General features: G+C 34.5%; 1 protein-coding gene across 3 annotated transcripts in view; it reads right to left on the reverse strand.

Moving 5' to 3' along the window:
- Drip (aquaporin homolog protein drip) overlaps positions 1–18408 on the reverse strand; it is a 69376-nt gene that overhangs the window by 7656 nt on the left and 43312 nt on the right. Inside the window, exons 1-3 of one of the 3 annotated variants that reach the window (XM_086827328.1) lie at positions 14379–14611; positions 11385–11428; positions 1424–1602 (exon numbers count right to left, since the gene is read on the reverse strand). In XM_086827328.1, coding sequence (XP_086683454.1) covers positions 1424–1602; positions 11385–11418 — 213 coding nt within the window. In that variant the 5' untranslated portion in view covers positions 11419–11428; positions 14379–14611. Of the gene's footprint in view, positions 1–1423; positions 1603–10494; positions 11034–11384; positions 11429–14378; positions 14612–18408 lie in introns of those variants that run through there. The other 2 variants (XM_086827326.1, XM_020946826.2) reach the window with 2 other exon arrangements.

Consider the following 18408-nt stretch of genomic DNA (forward strand, 5'->3'; position numbering starts at 1 on the left):
AGAAGCCTTTTCATGTTTTTTTGATGGATTCGGGGCTGTACTGAGCTTTGACTTTTGTGGGCCTATAAATCGAATGCAATAATCACAGATCTGCGTTCTCAGATCGCTTTAAATGCTGAGACCTGAGACAGCACTCGTCAGCGAAACAAGAACGTTATGCGAATGCGAATGCGAATGGCGAATCGAGAATGAAGCCAGCATAACGTAATTAAACGCATAATAATCTAATTGCATATTTTGCGTGTTGATTAATGTTAATTGCCAGCGCAGACGCTTTTGCTGCGAGCGAGCATTTATTATTCGCACTGCCAGTGCGTTTGTAAATCTGTCAATTTTCTAAATTACTCGCACACACACACTCCAGCACACACACTCCAGCACACACACTCCAGCACACACACTCCGGCACACACTCTTGCACTGCATTCGTTTGCCAATTTTATTGCCATTGCTAGCCGCCGCAATGTTGTCGCTTTTAAATGCCAATGTCTTTTGGCCAAAAATGCGTTTGTACTTGTGCTTTGTGCTTTTTGCTTGTGCTATGTGCTATGTGCTTGTGCTATGTGCGAGTGCATTTTGTGAATGAGCCGAAAGTGTAACGCGGCGGTGGAGTGCAGCGGCGTGTCCTTGAAAATGCTCGCCGCCGATCAATGCACGCACCGCGCTGTTTTGCTTTTTCAATTTTTCGTTTTAGTTCTTTTTCTGCGTGAGTTTCAAGTCACAAATCTCAAATCTAAGGCTCTGATCACTGATCTTGGTTCTGAAATCTTTAGCTTGATGCATTCTCTTTGGGGCGTTGCATAAGGGTGGATCCAAGTGAGAAAATATTAAACAAAAGATATGTTGAAATATACATGAAATCCATAATTTTTTGCCTAAATCCAATTTTTGAAAATATCTTAACTAAGCTAAAAATGCATGTTCTAGTTTTTATGAGGTTAACAAATCTGTATGTTAAGATTTTATATTTACAAAATTCAAATGTTTGCCAAATTTTGACAATTTTAACGATGTAACCCCTTATAAAATTTTCAAAAAATTGCAAAATTTTGCTTCTTCCAAAAAATGACTAGATCGATTCGGCTTTTGATGCTGAACAAGAATATAGGATCGAAAATGATTCCTTCATGGCATTATAAGCTTATGACTGAATTTATAATATATATAACGACAAATCTAATGTTTTCCCTTTAGATAATTTCTCAAAGTTTCCTATAATTTATCAAGTACAAATATTACGCATACGCCCCGTCTAACTTTTCTTATACAAGAATTTCTGTACGTAAATGTTTTTACTGTTTAAAATAAACTCATATCTTCTGCATCACTTTAGCATCATTCAACCCAACATCTTACAGTGTTTTTGGGGAATCTCTAAAATCTGGTCCACCCTAACCTCCAAGCAAAGTGCGTTTAGCCTTACCTGGGCAATGGTGGCCACCGTTAAGCCAAAGGTGAACGCGATCTGTGGTACACTTCCGCTGATCGTGCTGCCAACGCCGACGAAGACCAAGAAAAATGTGCCCACCAGTTCGCCGAGCAGCATGCGCCAGATTTTCTTGTTCTCGGTTATGTCGGCAACGCCAACGAATTTCGACATTTCTGCAAATGGTAAAAAACAACAGCATTAGTAAAAAATAGTAACAAAAAAACTAAGAACAGAAATTGATTGAATCTTGTGCAGCGCAAGTCAAATCATAATTAATTATTAGTTTTTGTCAGCTTATTGTCATATTTATTCACCAAGCTTGAAGCACAAAAACTTGAAGCTAGGAAAGTTGAATCAATAGAACTTCAAATATATTTTCAGCTTTATTTCTGTATAGTTTTTTCAAATAGAGACATGACTTTAAGTGAGTTTTTACAAGGTGACGCAGAAAAAAAGTAGGGTAATTTACGTCATGTCATTATAGGCTATAAAATAAACACCCAAGAAAATGAATGTTTTTACGTCAGCAGTTACCAGGAATTTCTTACTCAAGACTCATTTAAATTACATTAAAAAAATGTATACAATATTTTGTTTAAAACAATTTGCCCTTTGCCTGGTCTGTTCAAACAATTTACATAGTTTGATTAATTAATTTGTTTAATAGCACTTGTGTGTTTACTTCCTGACAGAAGCCTTTCATTTGTCATTATCGCTCGTGCCAAGAGTCTTGGTTGAGTGCTAATGAGTGTGGGTGGTGTTAATTAATTTGTCTTAACAACTATTTGCTAAAATACAGCAAAAGCCCAAGCTCTGGTTACTATTATTAAGTGTGATGAAACTGCCTTTTAATTGCCTCGAAAAACCTTATCAGAGAGAAAGGTAGATTTAGGAAGACCTCGTTACTTAATCCCCGTTTAAAGAGGGTTTATTTAAACGCTGTCACTTGAGCAGAAATAAAAATTATATATCTTGCAAAGTGATAAACACACAACGCCCCCTTTTTCCCGCTGATAAGTGAGACTTTTGTTATCTCTCCAAGTTTACACACTTGGCTCACTTAATATGGCAATTATCTTGTGCCCCTTGTGACTAAGTTAATAAAAACAATATATACAGAAGGTGGAAAATGTGGGAGGTAAACCCCATAAAAGTAATAGTTACTGGCTACTGGCAGCAATTTGAAAAATTACTACTGTAAATGCAGTTAAAAACTCATTTGAATTCAGGGAGAGTAAGTGAAAATAGCAAATGATAGCCAAAGATGCAGATTTAAACGTGAACTGAATCATAGAGGGAAAAAGAGTCCCATGATAGTCATAAATTATTTCAAAACTATCACCAACTTGTGATTTGGAATTACTTTAAAAGTTTTTATCAGAGAAAAATTACACCAACTAGACTGATAAGGCCATAAATGTACTTCCAACTTAGAAGGTGAGAATTCATAGAACGACTTGCTAGAAAATCTGATAAAGAAAATATCATTCGTCTCGATCTAAATATTTTGAGCCCCGGAAATGCCCATTAATGAAAATTCAAAGCATTAGCGGCACTTGAACGAATGATATACGACCCAGAGTCGTATAGTTTCCACTTATTGCAAAGCTCCCACGCATTCTAGCCAGAGTATAGAATCGTAAATAAGATTGGCTAATGAAACCAGATCGACCTGTTGACAAGAATCGCAATTGGCCAAAACTCAATTAGCATAAGTTGTACGAAATTTATGGTTTATTTGCCATGAACATTTGTTTAATTCATTCGGTGTTCTCTCTGTATGCAAATTTGCTTAGCGATTTTGTTTAAGATTTTGAGACAAAAACAAATGTAAATGGAAATCAATTAAAGATAACGAAATGTCAAACATAATTACACGATCATTGTAAGACGAACTTATTGACAATCCATCAATATCGGGTGGGGAAAAATTAATAACTTCATCTGCCTGGTTGATTGCAATATTAATCACAAACCGCAATTGAATTGAAAAGCCGAGATTCAAGTTCAATGGAACCTGATGGATGGGGATGGATCATTTATTAATAATCATTTGCTTTGACTTTCATTTAAGGCTTTCAGCCGTGAAATGCTCATGACTTGATGAGTGTTTTTCAAGTAAATTAGCTACAACTTTAAGTTAAGTCAGAAAGGGTTAAGTAATCACTCACAATGAGTTTTATATCTTTTTAGGAAGCCAGCTAGCCATTAAGATAAGGTAGTTCTCTCTGCTACCTAAAAATAAAACTTATCTCTATAGTTTACCCACTTTTTAATCTAAATTACCACGATTTGTTTTGTGGCTTCAACAGTCTTAGCCTTCGTAGGCCTGCTCTCTTGTCACATCCTTGGAAGTTGGCTAAGGCTAAATCTACGATATGCCTATATGTTTGCCATTGAAATTGGACTGAAGAAAATACGAAATCTAATAAATTACTGTGGCCAGCGGCGGGTGCACATTAAAAAATGAAATTAACAATAAGAAGAAAACATAATAACAACAATTACACACAATAGTCATCAATTGGAAGGTGAGGGCGTGACGACGTCGAGGCTTTTGACTGGATTTCGTATAGATATAAGTTTTTTAGCAAAAAAACAAAATCAAATAAACACAAGACACAAAAAACAATCCATCAGCAAGGCCGCAAGCAACCGAGATACATTTGCGAGATGAAGATTTATCAGTGTTAATTTCGCCTTTTAATTTGTTCATAATGAATTGTTATTAATTGAATTAAAGGGTGAATCGAAATACTATATATAAATATATATTTTTTAAGAATTCTTGGTAATTTTATTAACTCAGTCTAAGGTGTGTTCTGAATCAATTCTAGAACTGGGTAACCATCCATCAACCCAAAACCTTGCCGGCATATCAATCATAACACGACACTGTCATTGCCAATGCCATCGACATGAAATTAATTAGTGGAGCTACATAACTTGTGTCTCGATATCGCAGAACATAGAAAATCACAACAAGTACGCGACACACTCTTCCATTAGACATTTAATTTCTTTGGAATTGAGACATACCAGGCGTATGCGTAATAATATTTATCGCTTGCAAATTATAGCAGTTCTGAAGTTCGCCTGACCCACATACCAAGAAGAAGTACCTGCCTTTTTATAGCAACCTGTAGCTGTACCTGTACCTGGCACTTGCTTTTGACGGCTTTGTCCCGTATTTTGATTTTTATTATTATTATTTTTTGCAGCGCCAAGCGGAAATTTAAAATTCAAAACAGGTAAAAAGATTGGCTTCGTTTCAGAGTTTATATTACCTCTTGGCACTCTTTGCTCTTTTCCTTTTCTTTCTCTTTGGAGGCTTCCGTGTTTGAAAAAAAAAGGAAACAAAAAACAAAAACAATGTACAAAAGCAAAATAAAACAATTTTTTATTACTCGGACTCGTAGAGATTGAAATCTTCCCGCAGGCAAAGTTTCAAGTGGTTTATATACCCTTTCGAAGGGGTTCAAAGGTTTAGAAATATGTTTACAAGCATTTAAAATTAGAGAACATATATCCAGGAAAAACTTGAAAAAATTTACCTGTAAATCAGTGAATTTGTACATATTTTAAATAAAAATTTGTACTATAAACTCCGCCTTACTGAGAAATTAATATGACTTAAAAGTCATAATATAACTTTTTCTTATGAAAGAGTCTTACAAAATAGTATAAAGATTAAAGGTTAAAGATTCTTTGACTATACGACTTATATATATATACTTATTTATATTATTACATTGTACAAGTCTCTTGCAATAATTTATTTTAGGGTATACAAAATTCCCCATCTATAGAAACACACACCCATTTCACTTTAAATGTCAAGGTCGCTGCACAAAGCTCCACCCACGCTTGGCTATTGTGCAAGAAATCTTTACACTTTCGCTATCTCGATAACCATGCCATATAAATCACGATCCTCGTGGGAAACATTCCTTGAACTAGAACCAGAACCAGAACCTCGTTTCAAGTGGCACTTAACCCGTGTAAGACCCAACTATGTAGTATTTCGCAATCCAGGCGATAGCATCTCATTCACTTTCCTGTCAATGCCAAGAGCTCGTTCTCTCCCCCCCAAAAAAAAAAAAAAAAACACGATTTATGGCCAAGTGGAATGAATGACTGACCGATAAGATACATTACTTAACTCCTATAGAAATGGAAATAGAAATAGAAATAGACAGCTGGAGTTTGTGCCATGTAAGGTCCGAGTGTTTTTCGCATTAATGGAGGGGCGTTTAAATTACCGTATTATTAGCTACATAGCAACTCCCCGACCTTGAGAGACCTAGGTCGGGACTAGGCCAAATATAGTAATCCACATTTGTGGGTTTCCGTATAGAGGAGTATCTATGCCAAGTTGGCTCCGACTCTGGACTGGTGTTAAGTGCATTTTCGCTGCAGTTGCCATAAACAGAATGCGGCCGCGGATGTCCGCTCGACATGGTCTTCTACCAGAACAAGTAGCTCACATCCTGCCAAGCACTCAAATAAATTGTTAAAGTAACCTGTTTGGTTATTACCTAAATATACATATTTATTTCTTCAAGTGCCTGTGGTGTCCAACCTTGGCCATAACTGAAATCAAGGTGCGGATTGTGGATTGTGGTGGGAGCGCACGTGCGGAAGTCTGACTAAAGGCCAAGTCAAAGGCTTGGCTCTGTGAAAGCCGCTCCCTGAGTCCTGGCCTAGAGAAAGGCACCCTTCCCCTCTGGGTTATGGTTATGGTTATGCTGATTGGTGGGACCTATGACTTATCTGCGTATTATTAGAACATGAGCAATGTCATCGCCTTTTCTCACCTCGTTCCTGGTTTACAAGCATTTCTTCCCACCGAGCGACTCATTAATTCACCTCAGTCACGCAATTTTGGCATAAGTTCCCTAATTTATGTCTGTTTTTTCCTCATATATGTTTTTTAATCATCGAAAGAAGAAAGTTAGGGCAAGCTGACAGAATGGATTTATGAAAATATAGCTGTTGGACTTTGATGGGTTTTAAGGTGGCTCAGGAAAGCAGTTTTATGCGAGGATAATTATGGAGTACATACAAACTAAGGGAAAGATTTCAATAAAATATAATATATAACTTATACCAAACGAATTTATTTCTCTCTCTATATACTTTTCATTATATATTTTCCTGGCATTGATCACGCACTGAACCCAAAAATTTGACATCCTGACATTTGTTTTGAGATTTACTTTGTCACGCAACAAGCCCAAAATATATATTCCTGAACAAAGAACTGACTTAACTTTACCGTTAACCATAAACTTTGGATGTACAAAGGAGCTGCGCAGGTGATTTTGTAAATTTACATGAAGTTATTTAAGGTATTTTCGTGCGTATGCAAATTAAGCTCCGTTAATGCCACGACACGAGCATTAATTCGATCTCAAGAGAAAGAAAAACAAAATAACATTGTGTAAGTGCAATAACAAAAGATTCTCTCCCATTTTTTCTCCACACAGCAATTAATCAATTTAATCGGTTTATTAAATTCGACTTTTGCCTGGCGATGATTTTATTAATAATAATAGCGGCCAGCAGCCAAAGATCGAAACCTGTTCGCTGCCCATTAAAATCGTTATAAATTAATTAGTCACCTGTCTGGGACTTGGGCTTGGAATTTGGGATTGGGCTTTTGGGTTAGGTTATGGGCAGGTACTATTTAGTTCCAGGTACATTTGCTTATTATCTTTATGGGCGCACAAACTTATGTCGCCTTAACTCGTTTATAATGTCCAATAAATCAGGCGCGATTTATTGGGGTTTTGTGGTTTATGACTAACCTGGGTGTTTATCGATTAATTGCGATTATTTGAGATGATGTTTGATAGGGGAAAATTCGGTAGATTAAGGGAGAGTAATTGGTACATCTTCAAACCTGACAAATGTTTGTTCCAAGACAGTGATTAATAAGGGTTTTTTAAAGACAATGAACTCGGAATGTATAGTAATATTTAAGATAATGGGATATCAAGAAGATTACAGAATTAGACATTAAATGAATATTTTTATATTCAATTTTTTTTGGGTAAATGTAAGTTTTTGAAATATCATAACTAAGCCAAAAATGAATTAATTTCAGTTCGGACAACTTTCATGTGCTAGTTTTAAATAGGTTTAGTTTAAAACCTAAAAATTTTGGCATTTTTTTTAAATTTTAATGATGATTTAATGACCCCCTATAAAATTTTCAAAAAAAAAAAATAGTTTCTTCCAAAACATTGCTAGATCGTTCAACTGTTAATGCTGATCAAGAATTTATATGATTTATAGGATCGGAAATTATTACTTTACTGAGTTTCGAGCTTCTGACTAAAATTATAATACACTGTATTAAAATGAGTAAAAATATTTTATTTTATTTATTTTTTAGATTTTAAAACCGTATTTCTACCTTTAAGAATTGATATAACTTTAATATTTTAATGACTGATATATCCTGCCAAAGTACTTTAAAATACCCTCTTCTAAAAAGATAATAATTTATAAGATAATATACCCATATTTTCCAAAGTTTTAATTACAAAAATATGCCTTAAATTGTTTACATTTTCATCAAGCTCAACTCATTAATCCCTCCCGTATGAATAAACAATTGTCTCTCCCCCAATTCAGTTTCAATTCGTATTTAATTCCACGTTACGCGAATCTTGAAAAAACTTTCCATGAGAACAAAATGCGCATCTTTGCTACTGTAGATCTCGGAGGAGGCAGCTTATTAACTTAATTATAAGCTATCCGATTAACAAACAAGTTGATCTGCCATTGAGAACCGAGAAGCTGCACTAACTGTGCCAAATGTCTCAATGTTCTAGCCAAGTTCGAGACATTTCCTGGCTCTAAGTGTTTTCTGGCTTTTATAAGCTACTATAAGCTACTGTGCTGTGTGTGTGCTTCAACAATTTCACCGTGATGTCATGTCAACTTGGCTCACGATTATTACTGTAATTTTATATCTGCGAATCCCAGGCCATAAAGAACAGTCTAGAGTTTTTATATACATTTATATACATATACTTAGCGACTTTGGCCAAAAGATGACAACGCATTGAATTATGGGCCGGGAAAGACATTAAGTGGAAAAAGAAATGAAATTAGCAACACGTTTGTAACATAATTTGCAGAGTTTCAAAAGGAATTTCTCACGCAGCTACCAAGAATGTTATATACTTTTTATATGCTCACCATTAGCCATGGAAAATTGTTTAATATTTAAATCAAATATTTGAACCTGGTGTTTAAACACTTGTTCAAATAGTAGGCACCCCTGAGGCGTTGACATTAATTAGCTGAAACCGAGAATTTTCGATAATGGAGCACAAACGTTAAGTAAATATTTTCGCCATTATCAGTTTCGATAGCGTAGAAAATGACGCCAGAGTTTTTCGGTTTTAAATTATTTTGCCGGGGGATAAACAAAGCAACGCAATTAGGATTTTAATTAATTGCCCAAAGAAAATCACCTTTTTTCGGTTTATTTTCGTTTATTTCTTTGGCTTTAAATTTGTTTTATTTGTCTGTGGTACTTTTCCCTATTATTCCTCAGTCTCAATTCGATTCGGCTCGGCTCAGTTCATTCACTTTATTGCTTTCGTTGGAGCAGAGTCACCTCCATCACCATCACCATCACCATCACCATCATCATCATCGTCGTTTAAATTGCTCGACTGTAGTAGTTTCCGCTGTTGTTTACCTATCGAAGTTTTCTCCAGATACCCCAGCTATATCTATCTATATACTTTTTTCCCCCCCTCTTGTTTTTTCTGAGGCCTTTCTGTCATGCAAACTTTCAGTTCTAGAAATCATCATCAGTCGCCACCACGGAAGCTAAATCAAAGCAACAAGAAATGTAGCTATAGAAAAACTAACTTGGGGCTAATTTACTGTTTCTGTCATGCTGCGCCCCTCAGAGAAATTATTGAAAAGCAATCATCTTGTTATCGTTATCGATAGGCGGGACTTCCATAAAAAAAATCAAAGAAGAAAAGAGATGATTCATCAAAAATATTTAAAATATACAACGATTGCTTATTAAAGATGATTAATTGTCTCGAGGTGATTAATTTTTTGGCCAAAATTTGAGGTTGCATAGAAAGTGAAACCAAGGCGGAGAAGTGAGATATTTAATTGCAGAGCAAAATGTTTAATAATTGAATTAAATTAATTAATCACAAGTTTCAAAAATATTTTTAATTGGTTTTTAATTTGAGTAGAAAAAGGGTTTACAATTGGAATATTTATTAGGACTAGGACATTTATTTATTGCAAGTAAATAATATTTAATTTTTACATTGCAACGATTTTCGAATCAAATTTAAAGGCAATTTTATTTTAAAATTCTTTAGGTTCATGTCTTAGAAAATTAAATATTCTACAGAAGTATAAATTGTATATTTACAAAACTTTTTATACTTATAAAATGTTATATAAAAGTTTCCCTACAACTAAAATAATTTTCTGGATTCTTAAACATAATTTAATAATTAATTTGGTTTGATTTTTATGTTGTCTCTTTGTTAAATTTATATTTGTAAAATTTGTAAAATTTAAAATTTAAATTTTAAATAAAAATTCTGTAACCTTAACTTTGTCTAGTACTTTTCACTTTATTTAATTCCCAAATGAAAATTATTTTATTACACTTGTTTTGTATTTTAGTGAGTTACTGTTTAAATGCAGTATTAACCCTTATTAAAATGCTGTTGCCTTAAAAGGTCTTCTGAATAAACTTAACCCTTTTTATACTTAAGAGCAAGCTCATTATCCGATTCCTATTAAAAACTACAACCTTTTAGTATTAATTATCTGCTCCATATTGTCATTATTTCTCAGTAAAGTGAAGAGGAAAATCCCCTATGAAAATTCCATATTAAAATCAACTTTCAGAGAAAACCCCATCTTAAGTAGACAATCACAATTTCGCGCACTCTTTTCGCCCCCGTTAAGTCGCAAGTAATTAACCTTCGCGGGCAGGTAAGACGCACACGCATAGTTGGCATTCTCCGGTCTCTTAAAACACAAAATCTCCAATCACTCACCTGTTTTCTCGACCATTTTCGCTGTCTTCTGTGGGGTGTTTTTATATATTTTTTTTTGGGGTTTTATGCGGTTGCCACTCGAATTTAGCAAAATTTCGCAGAGCGTGGGGGTTTTTTTCAATCAAACCACGGCGTGTGTGTGTTTTGCTTTCGTTTCCAAAGCGCGCTTTTATTGTTGAATTTATATATGTTTATTTCTTATTTTACTGGTAAAAGTGAGCACTTGAATCGAAACTGAATTGTGCCAAATATAATTGTTAAGGTTAAGAGTCTCAAAGTTGCACAATTGCCCAGGCACAGAGTCTCCAGAGTCTCGTTTAGTTTTCACTTATTTTCCACGCACACACACACACTCTCTCGTTTGGAAAGCGCAACAATAACTAACGATGTTATTATTACAATTTTTCATTAAATTGGAATCCGAACTCGATTTCCTTTTTTCGAAATTTTCAAACTGCCATACGCTTTTCACTTGCTGCTGCGATTTTTCGTAAGCTGTGCTACCACGTTCGCTGCTCGAGCGCAAATAAACGTTGCCAACGTTGCCGCTGTAACTGATATACTCTCTGTCGCTGCTAAAGTCGACTGCGACTGCGACTGAGGCAGAGGCTGCGACTGCGACAGAGGCAGAGGCAGAGGCAGACTTTATTTCTTCTTTGTGGGGCTTGGCTTTCAGCTCTTTTTCTCTGTTGGCCACAGGATCTGGGCTCGGGATATACACCTGTTCGTTCACCTACCTGCACCTGTGCGCCACCGATGACTTAATCGAACAAGAGAGTGGTGGCGCATATATAGTAAAAACATTTATTATGACCCTTTTGACGGGTGTGGATAGAACGTTGCGAGTATGATTTTTTGATGGGTTTATTTTGCCAATTCCAAGTGCTTACCTTGCCTCGTTGCAAGCGATGAATTATGGCACATTAAATCCTAGCTGAAAAAAAGAAAATAATAATAAGTTATTAGCTTGGCCTTGGCCCCGTTTATCTAAGGATCTACGAGGGGGGTTTTTTAGAATATACTTTTAATCTATTTTATATACTTTCCAGTGGTATATATAGTCATGATCATGATCATATAGCTAAGATCCTTAAATGTTGAGAAAAGTTCAAAACTTTGGGTGTAATTTTTCTATCTCTCTTCGCCAAGACTCTTTCTTTCTCTCTCTTCCCTTATCTCTATTTGATTCGGTATATCTATCTCTCTCACTGTTAAACTCTAGACATATCTCTTTCTCTAGATCTCTACTAGTCTATCTCTAGAGATATTTCTTTCTCTGTTCTTCTCTTTACTCGGAGATTATAAATATTAGGCACTCCCAACACACTGATCTCGTTTTGTCTGCAGCCTCTTCACTCTTTACATCTAAAGTTTTAATATTTACTATATAGCATATCACTTATTAATTATTTTAATATAAATTTCATATGTATCTATAAAATAGATTATACAAATATAATAAAAAAAACAGCCAGAGAGACTAAATACCTTCACTCTCTAGAAATCCAGAAAACCAACCAAATAATCAAACCTAATCTAAACCCTTAAATAAAATTAAACCCAATGCCAACAATAATATCTTATCTCTATGTATGTATAAATATTATATTCCAAATATTTCGAGTGCCCATGTAGAGACTTGCACTTAATCCCCCGTCCTCAACCTCATCGATCGCCCGAATATCCACAACAATTATCACCAATAATTGCAACCAATTTAAAACCCATTTCTATTAAGCCAAAAATGTGCCAAAAATATATATATTTAATCTAATTGTTATTGGCCCAGGGGGGAAAGTTCAAAGCCATTTTTGGAACTCTTTTGCACACAGCCTAAAAGGCAGTCGTCAGCCTGCCATTTTGGTCACTTGATATATGTTCTATATATACTATATAGTAACTATAGTAAGTGTGCGGTTTATAACACTCAAAGAGTAATAAACATTTTCGATTAAACTAATTGTGCCTGTCATGCAGAACCTCAGACATCATTATCGCTCTGCTCAGATCTTATCACCTTAGCATAGTTTTTCGAGTTTCAAGTCTTTGGGGTAATCCAAACACGTGACTTGGATTAATACCCTATAATCCATGGAAATCCATGGAAATACTTTAAGAGACCACCCGCATCAAGGCCGTAAAGTATTTCATTTGCAGCTGTTTTTCCACTTTAAAACTCAGCTAATGGGTTATGCACGGTTGGCCCTTATCAGTTTCACTTTTTTAAACAACTTTCCACGGCTTTAATGTGCCATATTGATTGCCATTTTTGTATAATTTTTGTTTTTGTTGCTTATAAATAGGGCCTTTACCTTGTCGTCGTCAAACTATTTATATTTCTGGCGGGGAGCAACAGTTGCCAAAGTTATTGACAAAACAAGTGACAGCCAGAAATAAAAGGAGCGAGAGCCTCGGATTTGTTTTGTGGCAGCAGCGTCTCGCCTCTCATTATTGAAAACAAGAGCCAGGGCTCAGACGGAATTACTTACGAGTACTATATATCTATATCTATGTATATATCTATGGGCATTGTGCCGACTTTGTTGCCTTAATGAGTAATTATTTTTAATGCCAGTTAACCATTAAAATGGCACGAACTCTGGCTAAATGGGCGTGATAATCATCGCAGATCCATTGAGGTTGCTTTTATTTTTTGCCTTCAGCAATTTACGCCCTCTAAGCTTCCTCAGACAGAAATCTAATTAAATCCATAATTTGATCAGTGAAATATATGGTAGATTTTTAAATCAATTATGAAGAAGAAACATTTATAAAGTAGTTGGGAATATCAGGAATTATTCAAGCACTTTAATTAGTCTGGAAAGGAGTAGTTAAAGGATTTAATTTCATAGTAAGTATACATTGATAAATGGTTAAAATAAATAATTAGATACTAGGAAACTCGTAGGAACTAATAAATTTATTATTATTTATTTATTTTGACTTCATATATTACCTGTAAAATGACATGGAAACAACATATAAGTTCATTACAAATGTATTTCCTTAGTGAATTCAATAAAATATATAATATAATTGGTATAAAGAAATACGATTTATAACAAGAGTAATAGGTAAGAAAATAAGTCTTATTGGAAAGACGAATCATTAATATGCTTTACTGCGTCATTATAAAAATTATAATACTTTTAAAAGCAACTCTATTGTACTAAATATCAATAAACCAATCCATTTCCTATATAAAATCCTAATAATACCAGCTCTTAAATGTTACCAATCTTCATGTAAGAGGACTCTACCACTTCCCCCAGTGAAAGTTGAACGCCTTTTCTCTCTAAAACAAAAAGGCAGTAACAACTAACATACGTAGTAATGGACACCCATAAAATTTGCTTATACTGCAATAAAAAAAGAAGAAAAACCGAAACCATGGCTGATGGTAGCAATTAACAAATCCAAATTGAATTGAATCTTTCATTTTGGTTTCTTCAATTATCTGTTTTCTCTGCACTTGGATCTTGTGATGCTGCGAAAACAATTTGAAAATAATAATAACAAACTGTAAGCAAAACTCCAAAAAGTGACATTGAAACATTCGCAATTGCAAACCCCAAAGAAGAAAAGAAAACATAGATGGAAACGATAATAATCTCGAATAAAATATTATGCATGCTTATGTACCCAATGGGGGCGGCTAATAAACCAAATTGTAATTGTAATGAATTCGCCCGAATGAGTCGGTCGAAAATGAAATGCCCCACAAAATTGGTTCAATCAGGTGGCGAAAATAAAACTTAAGGAGCGTGCTGTGCGCAAAATCAAAAATCGAAATGGAAAAATAAAGCCAAAATAAAGGTCAATGTCGCAGCCCTCTACACTTTTTTCCTTTTGATTGTTTTTGTTTTTTTTTTTTCAATTTTTACCTATGTGATTTGATGCTCTATCTCCGCCATTTGACACTTCATCAATCTTGGTTAGAGTGTGAGTCCGCGATGCGTGAGTGTCCAAGTCCCAAAGCCTCTGCTCGAACACTCAATGGTCTATGCAAATTTTGTTCAGCCAGCGCTCTGATTATGGTTTGCTCAGTTATAGTATTGCCCCAGACAGATGATGTATGACACATGTGCAGTACAGTGAGTACTCGATTTAATAGAACCTTCAATTAACAAATTACCTTAGAAGTTTATATATAGAATATAGTTATTATTATTTCAATCAGAAGCTTGTAATGCAGAGAAGGAGTCATTTCCGACCCCATAAATCATATATATTCTTGATCAGAATTAAACGGCGAGTCGATCTAGCTTTATTTTAAAGAAAATAAATTTTTTCAATTTTTGTCGATTTTTTTAAAAAATGATAAGGGGTTACATCATAAAATTTCCGAAAAATGGCAAAAATTTTAGGTTTTAAACTGAGTATGCAGCTTTGTTAACCTCTTAAAAACTAACATAGAAAAGCAATCCGATTTAATATTAATGCATTTTTGGCTTAGTTATGAGATTTTTAATCTTTGATGTGTAGATAAAAATTGTCATAAAATTCCAATAACTATCCATTCCCGATTGCTAGTATTTGAAGCTTAGTTAAATTGATTTCCGATTCCATCCAATAATTATATTACAATTGTACGGCATCCCGAATTAAGATTTCCTTCCTGTTTTAATTAAAATCAATTAATTTTCATAAAAAAAATTATTTCATAAAATTCTATTTGTATTTTTTTAATGCCTATTCTCCTTAACTTTTGATTTCTTTTTGCTTTTAATAAACATTTGTATCTATTACCTTTAATTCACACTGTTTACCCTTTAACCTTTTCATTTAAAGTCTTGTTTAATTGTAGTTTAATTTAATTTACGTAGAAATAAAACTCATTTCCATCTTTAACTTCTTTCTTAGTGTATATTCACTGTAAACATACATATATCACACATTATGTTTCAATAAGGCCGCTTGCTTGCGGCTGTTGTCGTTTTGGGTTTTGCTTTTATATTGTTGCTGGTCTTGCGGTTCTCGTTATTGTCTCTGTTTTTTTTACTTAACTTTTTTTCTTACTCATTTTGTGGTACTTTTTGGCAAAGCCTCCTCGTCCAAGTCCAATTCGAATTGTTGAATTGTTGTTGAGCTATTTGTTTTGCACATTTCCAGATGCTTGTCGTCTCCAAGTCGAGACCCCATCATCTCGTGGCTTTTTGCAGCCATGACTAACCGCGCGCTTCACGCATGCGCCGTGGGAATTATTTGCAAGAGCTTTCGTAGAAACGTATCTCATGCGGGCATCTCAGCCGAATTCTGGTCATGGATCAAGATCTACGCCTCGATCACATTCTCCGCAGCGCAAAATGTTAAGGTTAATTCTCTGGCACACGAGGCGTATACTTCCTGTACCACACGGCGTATGAGCGATGAGAGAGAGAAGCGCGTGCCGAGCCAAAAAATTGCAGGTAATTAACCATTTAAAATATATATATGTAAATATATATAAATAAAAAACCACACACACACTTCTCGGTACTATCCCAGCTCCAGCTTTGATTGACACAAGCACTTGGTGCTTGTACAATTCGCCATTTGTGTTTACTCAACTTCTTCGCTTTTTGTTCTCCAGCCTTTTGTTTTATATAAAAATACATCAAGAATAGCGCAGAACAGATGTGTTTTTAATTTATTTTCTAGGTTTGTTTTTTCTTCTTATGCCAAGTTAGGCACGGCCGTGGCGTACGTGTTATATATCGAGTGGCCATTAAGCCGGGGAACGGTAATGGGCTCATAAAAAATGGCAATTGATGAAAATTCGCACAAGTCCAATGATGCTGATAAGCCGTCGCAGATGTTTCAAGTTTTTTTTTTTTTTTTGTTTAAGGGGTTATCCAAAGTACACTTGGGATTTTATTGAAAACGAAATTAGTTCGTTTGCCTGTGAGTTTTATATAAGCTTCCGCAAATTAAATAGAGCAAAAAATAAAGAGTTGAGAAGCTTATTTAAAATGCAAGTGGCGTTAAGGTACTAATTTAATTGTTTCCAGTTAAATTGTTCATTTAGTTTTATTTAATCTAGCTTTAGCTTATTTTTTTGTAGCTGCGGAAGTGATAATGCAAACATGATTTATCAGTAAACGTGTTAACAAGTGGTAAAAGTATACAAAACAATTGTTTTAGTAAAAGGGATGATTAAGTAGAAGGAGATAAGAGCAGAGTATAAATTTCAGATTCCCTTTTTAAAAGGATTTATTTGGAAGGGAAAGCGTTTAAGCAGTTTAAATCTTTTGAATTTAAAAACAAAAATATTAATAAAGTAATATTATAAAAAGGATGATTTTCCAAGACCTTTCTTGAATTTATTTTCATGAGAAAGTGTTAAAAACTATTACTATTTATTAAATTAAACTCCAAAAGAATATAAAATTATACAGAAACAATGAAGAAGACTTCAGCTAGTTGAAATAATAATTATTATCCCTTTCCCCAGGACTTTCCCTGGATCACGTCAGCTTTAAATTCCCCATCTGATGCCTGATGTCTGATTTAATTAATGGCTTCCCCCACACACACACACACACACTCACTTGGGGGGCCCGATGACCGGACAATTCTAATTTATTATTTCGCACAGTCAGGACACAATTACTTTGCTTTTCCATATTTCACAGTAAGGCTCCTTGCTGGCAACAAAAAAAAAATACAAAGAAAATACAAAATAGAAAACAGAAGCCCCACCCTGCTCATCGTATGCAAATGTTGGTAATGTCGGGCCAAGGTCGTTGAAGACCTATTGTATTTGCGGCTAAAAAGTGGGCGTTGGTCAGGTGTCAGGATTTAGCAGGAGTTCAGGAGTTAAGTCAGACGTCAAGTCATATGTTTTTTTTATTCAACTGAAATGTGAACTTGATTCAGCTTTTTGTTTCACACAAAAAGGGCATTCTTCGTGTGTACTTATGGAAATTAGAAAGGATCTTTATCTTTGTGAAGTTCCTGAGATTTAGGAATGTCATAATTAGCTTAGGGAAGGGTTTCAGGAATGATTTATTTAGTTGTCAGAGTGGTTTTGTGTAAGTAAGAAAAGTAAACAATGATATAACTGACTTTTAAATAACCTAAAAAGATTCTCCAGTAATTTTTAAATATTGTTTTTTTCTCAAGTTCTAAAATGCTACGAATTTAGGAAGTTAATAAGCTACTTTTTCGCTTTAAAGAAATATAGAATGTTTTTTAAAAGAAAAAAGGAATTTCATGGGTTTAAAATGTAATCTAAAGAAAACTTATAATTACTATAAATACTTAATATTATAATTTCTAGATCCCTATAATTTATTTTATCACAATTTAAAGATTTACCTAATATTTTAATATTCTTCCAACACAATCCACAAAATACATGTAATACCTGAGCTTACTTTACAGCTTATCTACCTGTCTTGCCAATTTTACTCGACATCTGGCTGCCATAAATTTATGGCGCCTCATAAAAGTGTGCTTGGGATTTGTGGAACCCAATTTCCAATTTCCCTTTTACCTGGCTCCACAATCGGTAATTAAATGAAAACAATGCTCTAGAAATCTACAGATATCTTGTATTTGTCTTTACGTCAATATATCTTTTTTTATTGAATCGTGAAAGGGAATCATGGAAAAGTTCAGTGTTCCCTCAAGTGCACACAGTAAATTAATTAAAGAAATTGTTTGCAGAGACAAGATTTCGGGCTGATTTCAGCTTTGATTTCTTTTGATAAGCAGAAAAAACAGAAAAAAAGAGTTGTGGAAACTTTTGTGCCAACGTCACGCACTGACGTTAGATGATGATGGGTTTGGTTTTCAATTTCACATTTAATAATTATTATTATTTGCATGCCATAAATTGGCATTAAACTGATTACCGGGCGGTAATTTAGATTTTATTTGATTGTTTTTAACAAGGTTGATGTCCGGGCTAAGTTTTATGGTGAGTTTTGC

The sequence above is a fragment of the Drosophila serrata genome, unplaced genomic scaffold, assembly GCF_035046125.1.
Source record: "Drosophila serrata isolate PLE 108 unplaced genomic scaffold, ASM3504612v1 contig_165, whole genome shotgun sequence".
In the NCBI taxonomy this organism is placed as follows: Eukaryota; Metazoa; Arthropoda; class Insecta; order Diptera; family Drosophilidae; genus Drosophila; species Drosophila serrata.